This window comes from Telmatherina bonti (assembly GCF_933228915.1).
Source record: "Telmatherina bonti genome assembly, chromosome: 4".
Taxonomy (NCBI): domain Eukaryota; kingdom Metazoa; phylum Chordata; class Actinopteri; order Atheriniformes; family Telmatherinidae; genus Telmatherina; species Telmatherina bonti.
In genome coordinates this window covers 38,164,260-38,182,985 of record NC_136622.1, presented here as the reverse complement: position 1 = coordinate 38,182,985, position 18,726 = coordinate 38,164,260, and the positions used below count along the sequence as shown (strand labels likewise).

Below are 18,726 nucleotides of genomic sequence, written 5' to 3'. Positions count from 1 at the left end.
ACACACACACCCCACTCTACACACACACACACACACACCCCACTCTACACACACACACACACACCCCACTCTACACACACACACCCCACTCTACACACACACACACACACACCCCACTCTACACACACACACACCCCACTCTACACACACACCCCACTTCTACCACACACACCCCACTCTACACACACACACACACCCCACTCTACACACACACACACACACCCCACTCTACACACACACACCCCACTCTTCACACACACACACACACCCCACTCTACACACACACACACACACCCCACTCTACACACACACCCCACTCTACACACACACACACACACCCCACTCTTCACACACACACCCCACTCTACACACACACACACACACACACACCCCACTCTACACACACACACCCCACTCTACACACACACCCCCCACTCTACACACACACACCCCACTCTACACACACACACACACACCCCACTCTACACACACACACCCCACTCTACACACACACACACCCCACTCTACACACACACACACACACACCCCACTCTACACACACACACCCCACTCTACACACACACACACACCCCACTCTACACACACACCCCACTCTACACACACACACACACCCCACTCTACACACACACACCCCACTCTACACACACACCCCACTCTACACACACACACACACACACACACACACACACCACTCTACACACACACCCCACTCTACACACACACACCCCACTCTACACACACACACACACCCCACTCTACACACACACCCCACACTCTACACACACACACACACACACACACCCCACTCTACACACACACACCCCACTCTACACACACACACCCCACTCTACACACACACCCCACTCTACACACACACACACACACCCCACTCTACACACACACCCCACTCTACACACACACACACACACACCCCACTCTACACACACACACACCACTCTACACACACACACACACACACCACTCTACACACACACCCCACTCTACACACACACACACACACACACCCCACTCTACACACACACCCCACTCTACACACACACACACACACCCCACTCTACACACACACCCCACTCTACACACACACACCCCACTCTACACACACACACACACCCCACTCTACACACACACACCCCACTCTACACACACACACACACACACCCCACTCTACACACACACACACACACCCCACTCTACACACACACACCCCACTCTACACACACACACACACACACCCCACTCTACACACACACACACCCCACTCTACACACACACCCCACTCTACACACACACCCCACTCTACACACACACACACCCCACTCTACACACACACACACACACCCCACTCTACACACACACACCCCACTCTTCACACACACACACACACCCCACTCTACACACACACACACACCCCACTCTACACACACACCCCACTCTACACACACACACACACACCCCACTCTTCACACACACACCCCACTCTACACACACACACACACACACACACCCCACTCTACACACACACACCCCACTCTACACACACACCCCCCACTCTACACACACACACCCCACTCTACACACACACACACACACCCCACTCTACACACACACACCCCACTCTACACACACACACACCCCACTCTACACACACACACACACACACCCCACTCTACACACACACACCCCACTCTACACACACACACACACCCCACTCTACACACACACCCCACTCTACACACACACACACACCCCACTCTACACACACACACCCCACTCTACACACACACCCCACTCTACACACACACACACACACACACACACACACACCACTCTACACACACACCCCACTCTACACACACACACCCCACTCTACACACACACACACACACCCCACTCTACACACACACCCCACACTCTACACACACACACACACACACACACCCCACTCTACACACACACACCCCACTCTACACACACACACCCCACTCTACACACACACCCCACTCTACACACACACACACACACCCCACTCTACACACACACCCCACTCTACACACACACACACACCACTCTACACACACACACACCACTCTACACACACACACATACACCCCACTCTACACACACACCCCACTCTACACACACACACACACCCCACTCTACACACACACACACACACACCCCACTCTACACACACACACACACACCCCACTCTACACACACACACACCCCACTCTACACACACACCCCACTCTACACACACACACACACACACCCCACTCTACACACACACCCCACTCTACACACACACACACACACACCCCACTCTACACACACACACCCCACTCTACACACACACACACACACCCCACTCTACACACACACACCCCACTCTACACACACACACACACACACCCCACTCTACACACACACACCCCACTCTACACACACACCCCACTCTACACACACACCCCACTCTACACACACACACACACCCCACTCTACACACACACACACACCCCACTCTACACACACACCCCACTCTACACACACACACACACCCCACTCTACACACACACCCCACTCTACACACACACACACACACCCCACTCTACACACACACACCCCACTCTTCACACACACACACACACCCCACTCTACACACACACACACACCCCACTCTACACACACACCCCACTCTACACACACACACACACACCCCACTCTACACACACACACCCCACTCTACACACACACACACACACACACCCCACTCTACACACACACACCCCACTCTACACACACACACCCCACTCTACACACACACACACACCCCACTCTACACACACACACCCCACTCTACACACACACACACCCCACTCTACACACACACACACACACACACCCCACTCTACACACACACACCCCACTCTACACACACACACACACACACACCCCACTCTACACACACACACCCCACTCTACACACACACACCCCACTCTACACACACACACACACCCCACTCTACACACACACCCCACTCTACACACACACACACACCCCACTCTACACACACACCCCACTCTACACACACACACACCTCCCTACACCCCTCTATCCACATTCACAGTCCTCATTGTACACCCACCCCATCACTTCCCCGAACCACCAACATAACCCCACATACACACCCCCACCCATCTGCATACACCCCCCCTTCCTCCTATCCCAGCGGCCATCCACTTTCCTAAATTCTTTCACCCTGATTGCAAACAGATTAATCTTGCCACCATAGAGTATCCTCAATCTGCATGGATTGTACTGAAATCCACGGAAGGCGTTGATGTCAACAAAGCGTTGGATCACCGGTTGGAACCCTTTGCGGACACGTAAAGTTTCTGCCGAAAGGTCCTGTGCAAGCATGATCCTCAGCCCACCATGCTTGATTTCCTTCTTCCTCGTCTCTCTGTAGACAAGCTCTTTTTCTTGAAATTTCAAAAACCGTACCAAACCAGCGCCATGTGGGTTTGGCTTCCAGTTGGTGGTGGTTTTGGCCAGCGTGTGGTGAACTCGCTCCAGTGTAAACTTTCGTTCAGGTGGCAGTTCAAGCCATGTTGTTCGCTTTTCCTGTATGAAATCGATGAGCGGTCGCGTTCCTTCTGCTCTTTCCGTTATGCAGAATATTCTTATGTTTTTCTCCTTCCTCGATTCTCCAGGTCGTCTGTTTTGGTCTCCAAAGCAGAGCTTCGCTTCAGAGCAGACTTCGGAGCAGTCCCGTTTCCTCTTGCACAGTTTCCATCTCATCAATATGGACTTTTGTTTGGTTAATACGGGCCTCAGCCTGTTCAATGCGGCCCGCATTATGCACAATTTGTTTCATCTCAGTGACTTTACCCTGTAACGTTGTAAGAGTGTCAGTCATACACATGAGCTTTTGGTCAATGCTCTCCAGCCTTGTCCCAAAATCTGATCGTAGTGACTTGAGTTCACACATAACTTCTTTGATGCTAGCCATCTTAGCATTTGTCACGCTAGCACTCACGTCCGAAGGGCTTTGCAGAGATGTTTTGGTCGTCTTGCCACGTGCACGGGTGATAATGCCACACTGTTTTACAACCACAGGTTTGGACATAGCCTCAGCTTGTAGCTTTTAAAAAATGTTGACCGCTTTGTCAGGGTTTTGTTAGAGAAAAAGATGCACGGTCTCGGAGAGTCTTGGCTAAGTTGCCATCTTGATCACGTGACCCGAAAAACCCCCAGAAGACAAACATTTGTTCAAAATAAACAAAATAAGAATCCAGAATGTCTAGGGGATAATTATACCAATCTCCTCTTGGCAAGAACACAGCATCCAGAGCCTTAAGGAACTGGATCTCATCCACCCCCGGGGCCTTGCCGCCAAGGAGCTTTTTAACCACCTCAGCGACTTCAGCCCCAGAGATAGGAGAGTCCACCCCTGAGTCCACCAGCTCTGCTTCCTCATGGGAAGCCGTGTTGGTAGGATTGAGGAGGTCTTCGAAGTATTCCTTCCACCGACCCACAACGTCCCGAGTTGAGGTCAGCAGCTCCCCATCTCCACTGTACAGTATTGATGGAGCACTGCTTCCCCCTCCTGAGCCGCCGGATGGTGGACCAGAATCTCCTCGAAGCCGTCCGGAAGTCTTTCTCCATGGCCGCGCCGAACTCCTCCCATGCCCGAGTTTTTGCCTCAGCAACAGCCGAAGCCGCATGCCGCTTAGCCTGTCGGTACCCATCAGCTGCAGGAGGTTTTAGTCGATTTTCAGAAGGAACAGGAGGTTTTGGTCCAGTTTGAGGAGAAGCAGGAGGGTTTTGGTCCAGTTTGAGGAGAAGCAGGAGGTTTTGGTCCAGTTTGAGGAGAAGCAGGAGGTTTTGGTCCAGTTTGAGGAGAAGCAGGAGGGTTTTGGTCCAGTTTGAGGAGAAGCAGGAGGGTTTTGGTCCAGTTTGAGGAGAAGCAGGAGGTTTTGGTCCAGTTTGAGGAGAAGCAGGAGGGTTTTGGTCCAGTTTGAGGAGAAGCAGGAGGGTTTTGGTCCAGTTTGAGGAGAAGCAGGAGGTTTTGGTCCAGTTTGAGGAGAAGCAGGAGGTTTTGGTCCAGTTTGAGGAGAAGCAGGAGGGTTTTGGTCCAGTTTGAGGAGAAGCAGGAGGGTTTTGGTCCAGTTTGAGGAGAAGCAGGAGGTTTTGGTCCAGTTTGAGGAGAAGCAGGAGGGTTTTCTTGCTGTTGTAGTTCCGTTTGAAGCCCCCAGGAGGCGGCAGAATGTTTCCCGTCCAGCATGCTCTCTGTTCAGGACAATTTGTTTCTGGAACTGATAACTCTGCAGAGAATCTGAGTTTCAGACAGTTTGTTCCCAGAAGATGATCAGAGGAGGAGGAGGACGAGGAACTCTTCTGATTTGTCACGTTCCTGGTTTTGTACAGAAATTTGTTTCTGCTTTTTGCTTCTTTTCCTCCAACAAAGAATCCTGATCCGGTCCGACCTGGTCCTGGTCTCCACGGGGAGCTGATCCACTCTGGATCTCTGGAGCAGCTTGACATGCAGCTTGTTGTCTGCTCAGTGAAACCTGAACTCACATCTCCAGTCTGCAGAAGGCTTTTGAGGTTTCCACCGTTCTATCTGGCTGAAAAGTTTTCATTATTAGTGACTGAATCCAAAAATAATATTTTACAGAGAAAAGAAGTTAAATGCTCTCATTGAGACACGTGTTCATGAAAGAACCTGAGAAGAATAAGGAAATTATGACACTTAAGAAGAAATATGTTGACACTGTAAAATCTGTGCTGTTGGATTTACTCAGAAATCATTTAATATTTTCTTATTTTTATGTTTTTGTTTACTTTTATTTATCTGTTTATCTTTTACTTAGTATTACATTTATTCATTTGTCATTTTAAATGTATTCTTTTTAAATATTTATGTTTTTATTTATTTAAAAACTTCACACATTTTCCCTTAATTTTAATTTGATTTTGTTTTTTAAAATTTATTTTTAGTTTTAAATTATTTTTTATTATTCTTCCTTTTCACATTTCCAACAAGTCCTGAAAATTTCTTGAAAATCCATCCAGAACTTTAGTTATCTTGAACACAGACAAATAAATGCCGGTAAAAACCAGATGAGTTTACGTGTTTTTATGATCAACTAGTTGGTCATTAGTCAGATCTTCTGAAGTCATGAAATGTAAACCAGTCTGAGTTCTGTTTTTTTTTTTTACCTTACCATCCATCCAGTATGGAAGTAAATATTAAGATTTGATAGATCATCGCTGCGTAACGATGTCATCTGGTCCTATTTAGGTTGCTGTAAGACAGAGGTGCCAAAGTCGGTCCTCGAGGCGCTGTCCTGCAGGTTTTCTATGTATCCCTGCTACAACAAACCTGCAGGATTGTGGCCCTGGAGGACACAGCAGGACAGCCTTGCTGTAAGAGATATTGAAACTCGTCGTTAAGTCAGGACTTATGAACCTTTAAGATTTAGTTGCAGTTGATTCCATAAATATTGGGATGTTTAGACGACTGGGATCAATCCGCTGATGTGTGTGTGTGTGTGTGTTTACATTGCAAAAGATTTTCAACCAGGTGAGTTTTGTTTCAGAGGGAAAGAAGTAGCCTGATCTGGACGATGAAGGCCTCCTTAGGCATCCTGATGGCGTCCCGACAGAATCCCGATGGCATTCCGATGACGTCATGACGACATCCCGATGGCATTCTGATGACATTCCGATGGCATCCCATCGTGTCCCGTCAGTGTCCCGATGGCACCCTGTTGTGTCCCGATTGCATCCTGTTGTGTCCCGTCGCGTCCCAATGGCGACGCAGTGGCGTCCTGTTGTGTCCCGACAGCGTCCCGTTGTGTCCCAATGGCGTCCAAAAGACATCCCGTCGTGTCCCATCACATCCAGTTGTGTCCCAATGGCATCCCAACGGTGTCCCAATGTCATCCTGTCGTGTCCCGATGGCATACCAATGACGGCGCAATGGCGTCCCGTCATGTCCTGATGGCGTCTCGTTGTGTCTCGACAGTGTCCCGATGGCGTCTTCTTGTGTCCCAATCGTGTTCTGTCAGGTCCCGATGGCGTCCTGTCGTGTCCCGACAGCGTCCCATTGTGTCCCAATGGTGTCCAAAAGACATCCCATTGTGTCCCATCACATCCAGTCGTGTCCCAATAGCATCCTAATGGCGTCCGATTGTGTCCCATCATGTCCCAATGGCGTCCCAACGGTTTCCCAATGGCGTCTCGTCATGTCCCGTTGTGTCCCAATGGTATCCCGTTGTGTACAGATGGCGTGTCGTCGTGTCCCATCACATCCCTTCGTGTCCCGACAACATCCTGTCATGACCCAACGGTGTCCCAATGGTGTCCTGTCGTGTCCCAATGTTGTCCTGTTGTGTTTCGATGGCATCTCGTTGTGTCAGGTCATGTCCCGTTGTGTCCCATTGTCATCCTGTCGTGTTCCAACGGCGTCCCGTCGTGTCCCGCAAGCGTCCCGTTGTGTCCCAATAGTGTCCCAATGGTGTCCCAATGACGTCCCATCGTGTCCCATCACATCTGATCACATCCCGTCATGTCCCAATGGTGTCCCAACGGTATCCCAATGACATCCCAAAGGCATCCGATCGTGTCCCGATGGTATCCCATCGTTACACAACGGGATACCATTGTGTCCCATATGTGTCCCAATGGCGTCCTGTCATGTCCCGACAGCATCCCGTTGTGTCCCAATGACATCCCTTCGTGTCCCAATGGCGTCCAAATGACGTCCCATCGTGTCCCATCACATCCAGTCATGTCCCAATGGCGTCTTGTCGTGTCCTGATGGTGTCCCTTTGTGTCCGATGGCATCATGTTGTGTCCCAATGGTGTCCTGTCATGTCTCAATGGTGTTCCGTCTTGTGCCGATGGCATCCCGATGGCGTCCCAATGGCCACGCAATGGTGCCCCGTCGTGTCCCGATGGTATCCCGTTGTATACTGACATTGTCTTGTCGTGTCCCATCACATCCCTTCGGGTCCAAACAGCGTCCTGTTGTGACCCAGAGGCGTCCTGATGGCATCCTGTCGTGTTCCGATAGCGTCCTGTTGTGTCCCAATGGTGTCCCAATGATGTCCTGTCGTGTCCCATCGTGTCCGACGGCGTCCCGGTGCTTGTCTTCAGTCGTCAGCTTGCAGGGGGGACGGAGGTCACCATGATGTCAGACCGTGTGGAAACAGAAGATTTCTGGACGAAATAAATGAAATGATTCTGGTCTGAGCTCCAGACTCCGGCAACCTGGGTTCGATTCCACCAGGAATAGGACCAGTACCAGAACCAAGACAAGGACCAGTACCAGAACCAGGACCAGGACCAGGACCAGGACCCTGAGATGCTGACTACTCGGTGACGTCATGAGGAAGAGGAGCGCGTGTTTGTGAATGAAACGGTCACTGCAGGAATTCATTCATGCGCAGCCGCTGCGGGCGCGCGCATGACGTTGGCGCTGTCACAATGAAGAAGGGAGGGGGTGGGGCCGCGCGTGTGACGTCACGGCCAGCCGCCTGTCCTCCCTTTAAAACTGCTGCCGGTGCGCGCGCGACCGCATGCAGGCGGACGGAGCAGGTCCAGAATCACCGTGAGAACCGGAACGTCTGAGACCGCAGAGACCGGCTCTCCACCTCGTCCTCCCCCAGCTGATGGAGCGCGAGCGCTCCCTCCACGGTCTGCCGCTCCTGCGCGCCGCGCGCCGCCGGACCTGAAGCCGCGCACCGAACCGGACCCGCTCCTCGCGCTGCTGTAGATCAAGCAGCACGGCGGCGTCCTCCCCGCGCGCCGCGTCTCCCCGCAGGACTCCGTGACTCCAGGTCCACATGCGATTCTTCAGACTCACATTCAAGTGTTTCGTGGATTGTTTCTGAAGGTCGGCGTCGCGTCTGCTGCTCTTCTTTTCAGTTTCTGCTTTTTTATTTCACTTCTCTTCTGATTCCGCATCAAACGGAGCAGAATTTTATTCCTTTTTCTCTTTTCTGATAAATCTGACTGAAAACTGAAATTATATCTAAAGAAAAACTAAACAGATTCTGGATTCGAGTCAAGCGGACCGAACCGGACCGGTTCTATCCCGCCGCAGGGTAGGCTGCAGAGTCTAACAAGACTGGTTCCTGACTGGTTCCTGGACTGGTTCCTGGACTGGTTCCTTGACTGGTTCCTGACTGGTTCCTGGACTGGTTCCTGGACTGGTTCCTGGACTGGTTCCTGACCGGTTCCTGACTGGTTCCTGGACTGGTTCCTGACCGGTTCCTGGACTGGTTCCTGACTAGTTCCTGGACTGGTTCCTGGACTGGTTCCTGACCGGTTCCTGGACTGGTTCCTGGACTGGTTCCTGACCGGTTCCTGGACTGGTTCCTGACCGGTTCCTGACCGGTTCCTGGACTGGTTCCTGACCGGTTCCTGGACTGGTTCCTGGACTGGTTCCTGGACTGGTTCCTGACCGGTTCCTGGACTGGTTCCTGGACTGGTTCCTGACTGGTTCCTGACTGGTTCCTGACCGGTTCCTGGACTGGTTCCTGACCGGTTCCTGGACTGGTTCCTGGACTGGTTCCTGACCGGTTCCTGGACGGTTCCTGGACTGGTTCCTGGACTGGTTCCTGGACTGGTTCCTGACCGGTTCCTGGACGGTTCCTGGACTGGTTCCTGGACTGGTTCCTGGACTGGTTTCTGACTGGTTTGTGATGGAGAAGCAGGCTCTGCCCACCTCCTCCTGCTCTCTGGTTCTCCTGGAGGAGCCCAGGAAAAACCCCCTCCTCCTGCCAAACGGCAGTTTCCCGCCCGCTGCGACCAACGGCGTTGTTGCCCCTCTGACATCTGTGTCTGGGGGCGGTGCGGGACAGGACAAGATGGCGGCGGCGTTAAACGGGCCCGGGCCGGGGTACCAGGAGCGGGAGACCTGGACTCGGCAGATGGACTTCATCATGTCCTGCGTGGGCTTCGCCGTCGGACTCGGGAACGTCTGGAGGTTTCCGTACCTGTGCTACAAGAACGGAGGAGGTAAGGCTCACATGGACACACATCTGGAGGAGGCGGGGCCATATAGTTAGGACACGCCTCTTTTCCAGTTTAGACATAAACCACTTAGATTTCCGGTCCAGGTTCCACATGGGATCTGGTCTATGAGCCTGTTGGCTGGAAGGGGGCGTGGTTTTCTGGGGGCGGGGTTAAAAGAATGACGTGTGGTGCTGGAAGTGATTTGTGTTATTGATCAGAGTGACAGCAGCAGGTTCAGCTGATCAACTTCATTCACTGTGTGTGTGCGTGCGCACGCAGAGGGCATTTAGCACCACGTGCTCAGCATGAAAAGGGTAGAAGATACTATTTCCTGCAGCTGATGTGTTTTACTATATTTACATGCAGCTGTGTGTTTGTGTGTGTGTGTGTGTGTGTGTGTGTTCAGTGGCTTTTACAACCTCAGAACGTGATCCTGCAGCAGTTTTCCGCGGATCTCCTGCTGGTCCGGATCAGAAGTTTCTGTTTTTACGGTTTGGGCGTGGACGTGGGCGTTGCTTTAGCAAACAGCCAATCAGAACGCGTCATTAGAAAAGGAATCCAGTAGAATCAGACGAAAAGCAAGAAGGTTCGAATCTCCGTAAGAAATGACGTCAGACGACTCGGAAACACAGGTTTCTGGTCGGAAACGTTCCTAACGCAGGTTTTCAGTTGTAAAAAGCTGCTTAAACATGCGTTTAATGAAACAATCGAATGGATTCACAGGAAATGGTGAATCGCTTTGCAACAAACTTTATGATATTAATTCTTTGTATTGTAACATAGGTGACATTATATGGTGGGAAGGGAGTAAAAAAAAAAAAGCCTGTAGCACTTCATGGTAGGACCTGCGTCCAACTGGACAGTCCACCAGCACCTTCCTACCATGTCCTCTACTGTCTGATTTCCTGCTTGTGTTGTTCTCACTCTGATGTAAGTCGCTTTGGATAAAAGCGTCTAAATGACTGTAGAATAGAATAGAATAGAATAACAATGGCAGGGAGAGGAGGAGGATGAAGAGCAGGTTTCTTCTGAACAGTCGAGTGACAAAAGAGACGCAGATCTCAACCAAAAAGGTCTTGTTCTCACCGATGGAAAGGTCGGGAGGAGGAGGAGGAGGAGGAGGAGGAGGAGGAGGAGGAGGAGGAGGAGGAGGAGGAGGAGGACAGATGTAAATCACAGATACAACAGAAAAGGTTTAGTTCTCACATTCCTGCAGGATGTGTAGGTCGTCTGTTTCACACCTGATTCATCAGACTGGACCCCCACCTCCAGACTGAGACCCCCACCTCCAGACTGGACCCCCCACCTCCAGACTGGACCCCCCACCTCCAGACTGAGACCCCCACCTCCAGACTGAGACCCCCACCTCCAGACTGGACCCCCCACCTCCAGACTGAGACCCCCACCTCCAGACTGAGACCCCCACCTCCAGACTGAGACCCCCACCTCCAGACTGAGACCCCCACCTCCAGACTGGACCCCCCACCTCCAGACTGAGACCCCCACCTCCAGACTGGACCCCCCACCTCCAGACTGGACCCCCCAGGAGCTGACGGAGGAGACGAGGGAGTACGGGGGATGATAGCGGGAGGTGCATTGAGGTCTGTTGTCGGCGGGATTAAAAGATTACCGGCCACTCTGGTTAATCTCTGCTCCACATGGTCAGAGGGATGATGATGTCACACTTGGCAGCCAATCAACACACACAGAGTCAGACGTCTGACGCCGTCACTACCTGTTGATGCTGGCTCCGTCTACAGCTTCATTGCCATGGAGACGACCAATGAGAGTTCAGCTGACTCCAGGTCTCTGATCAGAGGGATCTGATCGATCAATAAACAGTACAGCGGTGAGTGATGAAGATGAAGGTGTGATGAAGAATTGGCCCCTGTGTGGAAATTGATGATCAATAATCCTCATTGATCTGTCAGGTGGCTTATTTCCTGTTTGGTTTTCCCTCATACTGGTGATGCTGTTGCCGTGGTAACGGATGCAGATTTGGAAGTTTTTCCTAAAAAACTTGTTTTTGCAAAACTTGCAGCAAAATCATGAAGTTTCCGTCTCAACTGGACGTTTTGTCTCCGAGGACTCACGGCGCCAGGAGACGAGGAATCATCTGCTGCACTTTGACCCGTTTCCATCAGAAACAGCTGCTTTAATCAGAACTGGTATCGCTCTGTTAATGATTGATCAGCTTCATGTCGCTGCTGGACATGTGAGACACGACTCCGTGGACTTTAATTAAAGCTGGTTGTCTCCGTCTGATGGACGGCGTCCCAGCTGGTTCCGAGTCGGCGGGCAGGAGATCAGACAGTTAATCACAGATGAACTTCTGCAAGGGCCTCACGTCGCCACGGCAACCTGTAACTACAGCCATGGGGCCACCGAGCAGAACCTTCACGGCACCCGACGGCGCGGAGCCTTCACGGGACCCGACGGCGCGGAGCCTTCACGGGACCCGACGGCGCGGAGCCTTCACGGGACCCGACGGCGCGGAGCCTTCACGGCACCCGACGGCGCGGAGCCTTCACGGCACCCGACGGCGCGGAGCCTTCACGGGACCCGACGGCGCGGAGCCTTCACGGGACCCGACGGCGCGGAGCCTTCACGGCACCCGACGGCGCGGAGCCTTCACGGCACCCGACGGCGCGGAGCCTTCACGGCACCCGACGGCGCGGAGCCTTCACGGGACCCGACGGCGCGGAGCCCTTACTGTAGTTTGGCCTCTGCATCATCAACCTTAGGTGTTAACAAAGATGATTTGTTGTCTCGATGTTTTTAGGTTTGATGCTTGATATCATTTCAAAATTGTTCAGGTTGAAATCAGATTTTAATTAAACCTGCAGCACTGAGGCATGATAAGGTTCCATTTATAGACGGTATATAAAAGATGGGTGGAGCCTCCGTGACGTCACCCGTAGGTTTCTGAAGAGCTGAGTTGAAGCTCATTGGGCGGTTCCTACCATCTTGGCGTCACGCATGTCGTCTCCCCCAGAAAACACAAAAATGGGCAAAGAGGTGGAGCTGAGAGGGGGGCTGTGAGCTTGGGGGTGGATGATTGAAATCTAGCAAACTCTGACCTGCCTGTAGCTAAGAGCTAACCAAGCTAACCTGGAGTTAACAAGAGCTAACCAGCTAAATAGGTGGGCTAAAGCTAAGTCACAGTGTGAGCCGGGATCTTGGGTACCTGTCAATCAATAGGACACACCTCTAGTTAAGTCAAATTTCAAAATGAAATTACTTCTAAACGGACGAGTTATAAAACTATTCACTCCCCCAACAGTTGTCATGAAGGTAAACCTGATCTATTAGATCTAATTTGTTTTTTGTAGCAGGCTGTAAACATGTTTATTTCTGCTGTAAACATGTCTATTTCTGCTGTGAAGTTGGTCTTTTTAACATGGGAGTCTATGGGGATTTGCTGTTTTGTAGCACCTAGTGGATGAAGGGGGAACTGCTACTGCACTTCTGTACCTGCTACAGTTTTCACCCCTGGAGTTTGGTTAAATTCCAGTTTCTGGGTTTGTCTGAGGTCTGAACATCAGAGCAGTAAGTCGCTTCTGGAAGTCAACATAATCTGCGTTTTATTATCAGACGGAAGGTCAACGAGGACGTTTACGACCTCGGTTGGCTCTGATGTCGATGTCAAGACTTTGTCTTTGAACAAAGGACAACAGGAAGAGGTGATAGTGTTTTTATAAACCTGCTTCTCAGATATAAACAACTTCATTTAGATTATTATTATTATATAACAACGAGACATTAAAAGAGAAAACACATTTTCACGTGCATGTTGCCGTGAAACACATGAAGAACGGTCAGATGAACGGAACGATGCTGTTCAATCAGACAACCGAGGAAGAATTCATGATTAAGAATACAAAGATGGAGAGAATTCAGGACAGATGGAGGAAAACATCTTCTCCTCTGTTTCTCATTAAACCTTTAGTCCTGCACATCTGCAGCTATTTGGTCCACGTCTGGCCCACGTCTGGCCACATCAGGCCCACGTCTGGCCCACATCTGGTCCAGATGCAGCTATTTGGTCCACATCAGGCCCACGTCTGGCCCACGTCTAGCCACATCAGGCCCACGTCTGGCCACATCAGGCCCACGTCTGGCCACATCAGGCCCACGTCTAGCCACATCAGGCCCACGTCTGGCCACATCAGGCCCACGTCTGGCCACATCAGGCCCACGTCTGGCCCACATCTGGTCCAGATGCAGCTATTTGGTCCACATTAGGCCCACGTCTGGCCCACATCTGGCCACATCTGGTCCAGATGCAGCTATTTGGTCCACATCAGGCCCACGTCTGGCCCACGTCTAGCCACATCAGGCCCACGTCTGGCCACATCAGGCCCACGTCTAGCCACATCAGGCCCACGTCTGGCCACATCAGGCCCACGTCTGGCCCACATCTGGTCCAGATGCAGCTATTTGGTCCACATTAGGCCCACGTCTGGCCCACATCTGGCCACATCTGGTCCAGATGCAGCTATTTGGTCCACATCTGGTCCACATTAGGCCCACGTCTGGCCCACGTCTGGTCCACGTCTGGCCTACATCTGGCCCAGATCTGGTCACATTGGCCCACATCTGGCCCACGTCCAGTCTACATCTAGCCCACGTCTGGTCCAGATGCAGCTATTTGGTCCACGTCTGGCCACATCAGGCCCACGTCTGGCCCACATCTGGTCCAGATGCAGCTATTTGGTCCACATCAGGCCCACGTCTGGCCCACGTCTAGCCACATCAGGCCCACGTCTGGCCACATCAGGCCCACGTCTGGCCACATCAGGCCCACGTCTGGCCACATCAGGCCCACGTCTGGCCCACATCTGGTCCAGATGCAGCTATTTGGTCCACATTAGGCCCACGTCTGGCCCACATCTGGCCACATCTGGTCCAGATGCAGCTATTTGGTCCACATCTGGTCCACATTAGGCCCACGTCTGGCCCACGTCTGGCCTACGTCTGGCCCAGATCTGGTCACATTGGCCCACATCTGGCCCACGTCCAGTCTACATCTAGCCCACGTCTGGTCCAGATGCAGCTATTTGGTCCACGTCTGGCCCACATCTGGTCCACGTCTGGCCCACATCTGACCCTCATGCAGCTCTGGAACCTGCTGTGATCCACGTCCAGGTCGGCTCCAATCCGCCAGATCCAGACTAATAAAACAGCTCAAAGTTAAAAAGCTTAAAACCAAATTTAAAAGAAGCATAAATATGTAAATCAAGTGAAATACTACTTCACATTGTTCATGTAAACATCACTTCCAGGTTATCCTGCTGGTATTGTACTGGTCTGGTCCAGCTGGAAACCAGAACCAACTGCAAAATTCTGCCCTACAGACAGGAAATTCAGTCTCTTTAACTCTGCTGATGATATGATCATGCTTATTGATGATTGGCTGTCAGTTCAGACACCACTTTACAGGAAAATTCCCAGAGGGATCTTCATGATGTGTTTCTGAGAACTGGTCCTGGTCCTACTCTGATCTGGATCAGCAACTGGATGAGGAATGTTGTGAAGGATTCTTCCTCGTTGTGTGATAGAACCATTTTAGGTATATATGCATATAACTCCACAATACATGGTGAGGAAATCCAGGAAAAGTTCCCAACAGGTTTTCCAAGATATCAGAGACAGATGTAGATCCTGGCAATGTTCTGGATATGACCATCCAGAACAGAAACAACATTCTGAATACTACCAACAGGAACGACGTTCTGAATACTACCAACAGGAACGACGTTCTGAATACTACCAACAGGAACGACGTTCTGAATACTACCAACAGGAACGACGTTCTGGATCCTACCAACAGGAACGACGTTCTGGATCCTACCAACAGGAACGACGTTCTGGATACTACCATCCAGAACAGAAACAACGTTCTGGATACTACCAACAGGAACGATGTTCTGGATACTACCAACAGGAACAACGTTCTGGATACTACCAACAGGAACAACGTTCTGCATACTACCAACAGGAACAACGTTCTGCATACTACCAACAGGAATGACGTTCTGGATACTACCATCCAGAAAAGAAACAACATTCTGGATCCTACCAACAGGAACGACGTTCTGGATCCTACCAACAGGAACGACGTTCTGGATACTACCATCCAGAACAGAAACAACGTTCTGGATACTACCAACAGGAACGATGTTCTGGATACTACCAACAGGAACAACGTTCTGGATACTACCAACAGGAACAACGTTCTGCATACTACCAACAGGAATGACGTTCTGGATACTACCATCCAGAAAAGAAACAACATTCTGGATACTACCAACAGGAACAACGTTCTGGATACTATCAACAGGAACAACGTTCTGGATACTATCAACAGGAACAACGTTCTGCATACTACCAACAGGAACGACGTTCTGGATCCTACCAACAGTAGTATTACTGTTGGTAGTATTACACTAGTAGTAGTGTTAGTATTAATGAAGCTACGCCGGCTAACTATTTAAACTTTCACATTCCTAGAACTACAGGCAGAGGAGGATGTGTTGCAGCTATTTTTAAGTCAGAATTTTTAATTAATCCTAAGCACAAAACTAACTATAAATCCTTTGAATTCCTGACATTAAATTTATCTCATCCAAAATGGAATTCAGAGAAACCGCTCCTTTTAGCATTAGTGTATCGCCCACCTGGACCTTACTCCGAGTTTCTGACCGAATTCTCTGATCTCTTGTCTGAGTTAGTGCTGACTACTGATAAGGTCATTGTACTAGGTGATTTTAATATTCATGTTGACGTTGAAAATGATAGTTTAAACATTTCCTTTAGCTCTATTCTAAACTCAATTGGGTTTTCACAAAATGTCCATGGAGCCACTCACTCTCATGGTCATACTCTTGATCTGGTTCTAACATCTGGTATTGAGACTGATAAGCTCAAAGTATTTCCTCAAAACCCTGTCTTGTCCGATCACTTCTTGTTAACCTTTGAATTCACTTTATTTGATTACTCACTGACCAAAAATAAATTCTACTATAGTAGATGTTTATCAGACAATAATATTACAAAATTTAAACAATCAATTGAATCAATTTTTTCCCCTCTACCATGTGTTAGCATGTCTGAGAGTCCCCCTTTAAGCCTTACTCCTGCTCAGATTGATCAACATGCTGATACTATAACAGCTTCAATGCGTACAACCTTGGATAATGTTGCTCCCCTAAAGAAGAAGAAATTAGGTAAGATTATGAAGGCTCCCTGGTTTAATTCCCAGCTTCGAGCTCTAAAACAGGCGTCAAGGCGTTTGGAAAACAGATGGCGTTCATCAGGACTAGAGGAGTCTCACTTAACCTGGAAAGAAAGTTTAAGCGTATACAAAAAAGCCTTACGTATGGCAAGAACAGCTTATTATTCATCATTGATAGAGGAAAACAAAAACAACCCTCGGTTTCTTTTCAGCACTGTAGCTAGGCTTACTAGGAGCCGGAGCGCTGTGGAGCCATGTATTCCTTTCTCACTTAGCTGTGATGATTTCATGTATTTTTTCAGGAATAAAATTGACACTATTAGAGATCAATTCACAATATTCTTCCTTCTACCTATAATGTTGAGCCTGTTGTGGTCTCTGAAGCATCCTTAGAACCAGGATCTGACTTGTGTCTAAATAGTTTCTGTCCTGTCCAACCCTCTGAATTAACTAAAATAATAGCTTCATCTAAACCATCCACCTGTATCTTAGACCCTCTCCCAACGAGCGTCTTTAAGGACATTTTCCGTTTAATTGATAGATCACTATTAAATCTTATCAATATGTCTTTAGTGACAGGATATGTACCACAATCATTTAAAACTGCTGTAATCAAGCCTTTACTTAAAAAGCAATCTCTGGATCCAGAGGTGATAGCAAATTATAGACCTATATCTAACCTCCCGTTTATGTCCAAAATTCTGGAGAAAATAGTTTCAGCTCAGCTACATGCCCACCTGAGCAGAAATAATTTATGCGAGGAGTTTCAGTCAGGATTTAGAGCTCATCATAGTACTGAGACAGCATTGGTGAAAGTTACTAATGACCTTCTTATGGCCTCAGACAAAGGACTTGTGTCCGTACTTATCTTGCTTGATCTTAGTGCTGCATTTGATACAGTCGATCATAACATTCTGTTACAAAGACTAGAACAGGTGATTGGAATTACAGGTACAGCGTTAAGCTGGTTTAAATCATATTTATCTGATAGACTTCAGTTTGTTCATGTAAATGACAAGTCCTCCTCCCAAACTACAGTAAGTCATGGAGTTCCTCAAGGTTCTGTACTTGGACCAATACTCTTCACGCTATATATGCTCCCTTTAGGCAAAATTATTAGACAGCATGGAATAAACTTTCATTGTTATGCAGATGATACTCAACTATACTTATCCTTTAAACCAGATGAAACAAATCAGCCCAATAGGCTACAAAATTGTCTCATAGACATAAAGACTTGGATGTCTAGAAATTTTCTCCTCTTAAACTCAGATAAGACTGAAGTAATTCTCGTTGGATCTGAAAAACTCAGAGCTAAATTTTCCGGTTTTGTAATGAACCTGGATGGCATTACTTTAGCTTCCAGTGCTACAGTGAGAAACCTTGGAGTAATATTTGACCCTGACCTGTCCTTTGG

General features: G+C 49.6%; 1 protein-coding gene across 2 annotated transcripts in view; it reads left to right on the top strand.

Annotated features, from left to right (window-relative positions):
* The first annotated feature begins 8,648 nt into the window (after positions 1-8,648).
* Positions 8,649-18,726, top strand: part of slc6a8 (solute carrier family 6 member 8) — a 56,509-nt gene continuing 46,431 nt past the window's right edge. The window contains exon 1 of one of the 2 annotated variants that reach the window (XM_079239664.1): positions 8,649-8,892. Coding sequence is in view for 1 of the 2 variants with exons in the window: in XM_079239663.1 (XP_079095789.1) it covers positions 9,760-10,075 (316 nt within the window). In the remaining variant the exon portion in view is untranslated. Of the gene's footprint in view, positions 8,893-9,382; positions 10,076-18,726 lie in introns of those variants that run through there. The other variant, XM_079239663.1, reaches the window with a different exon arrangement.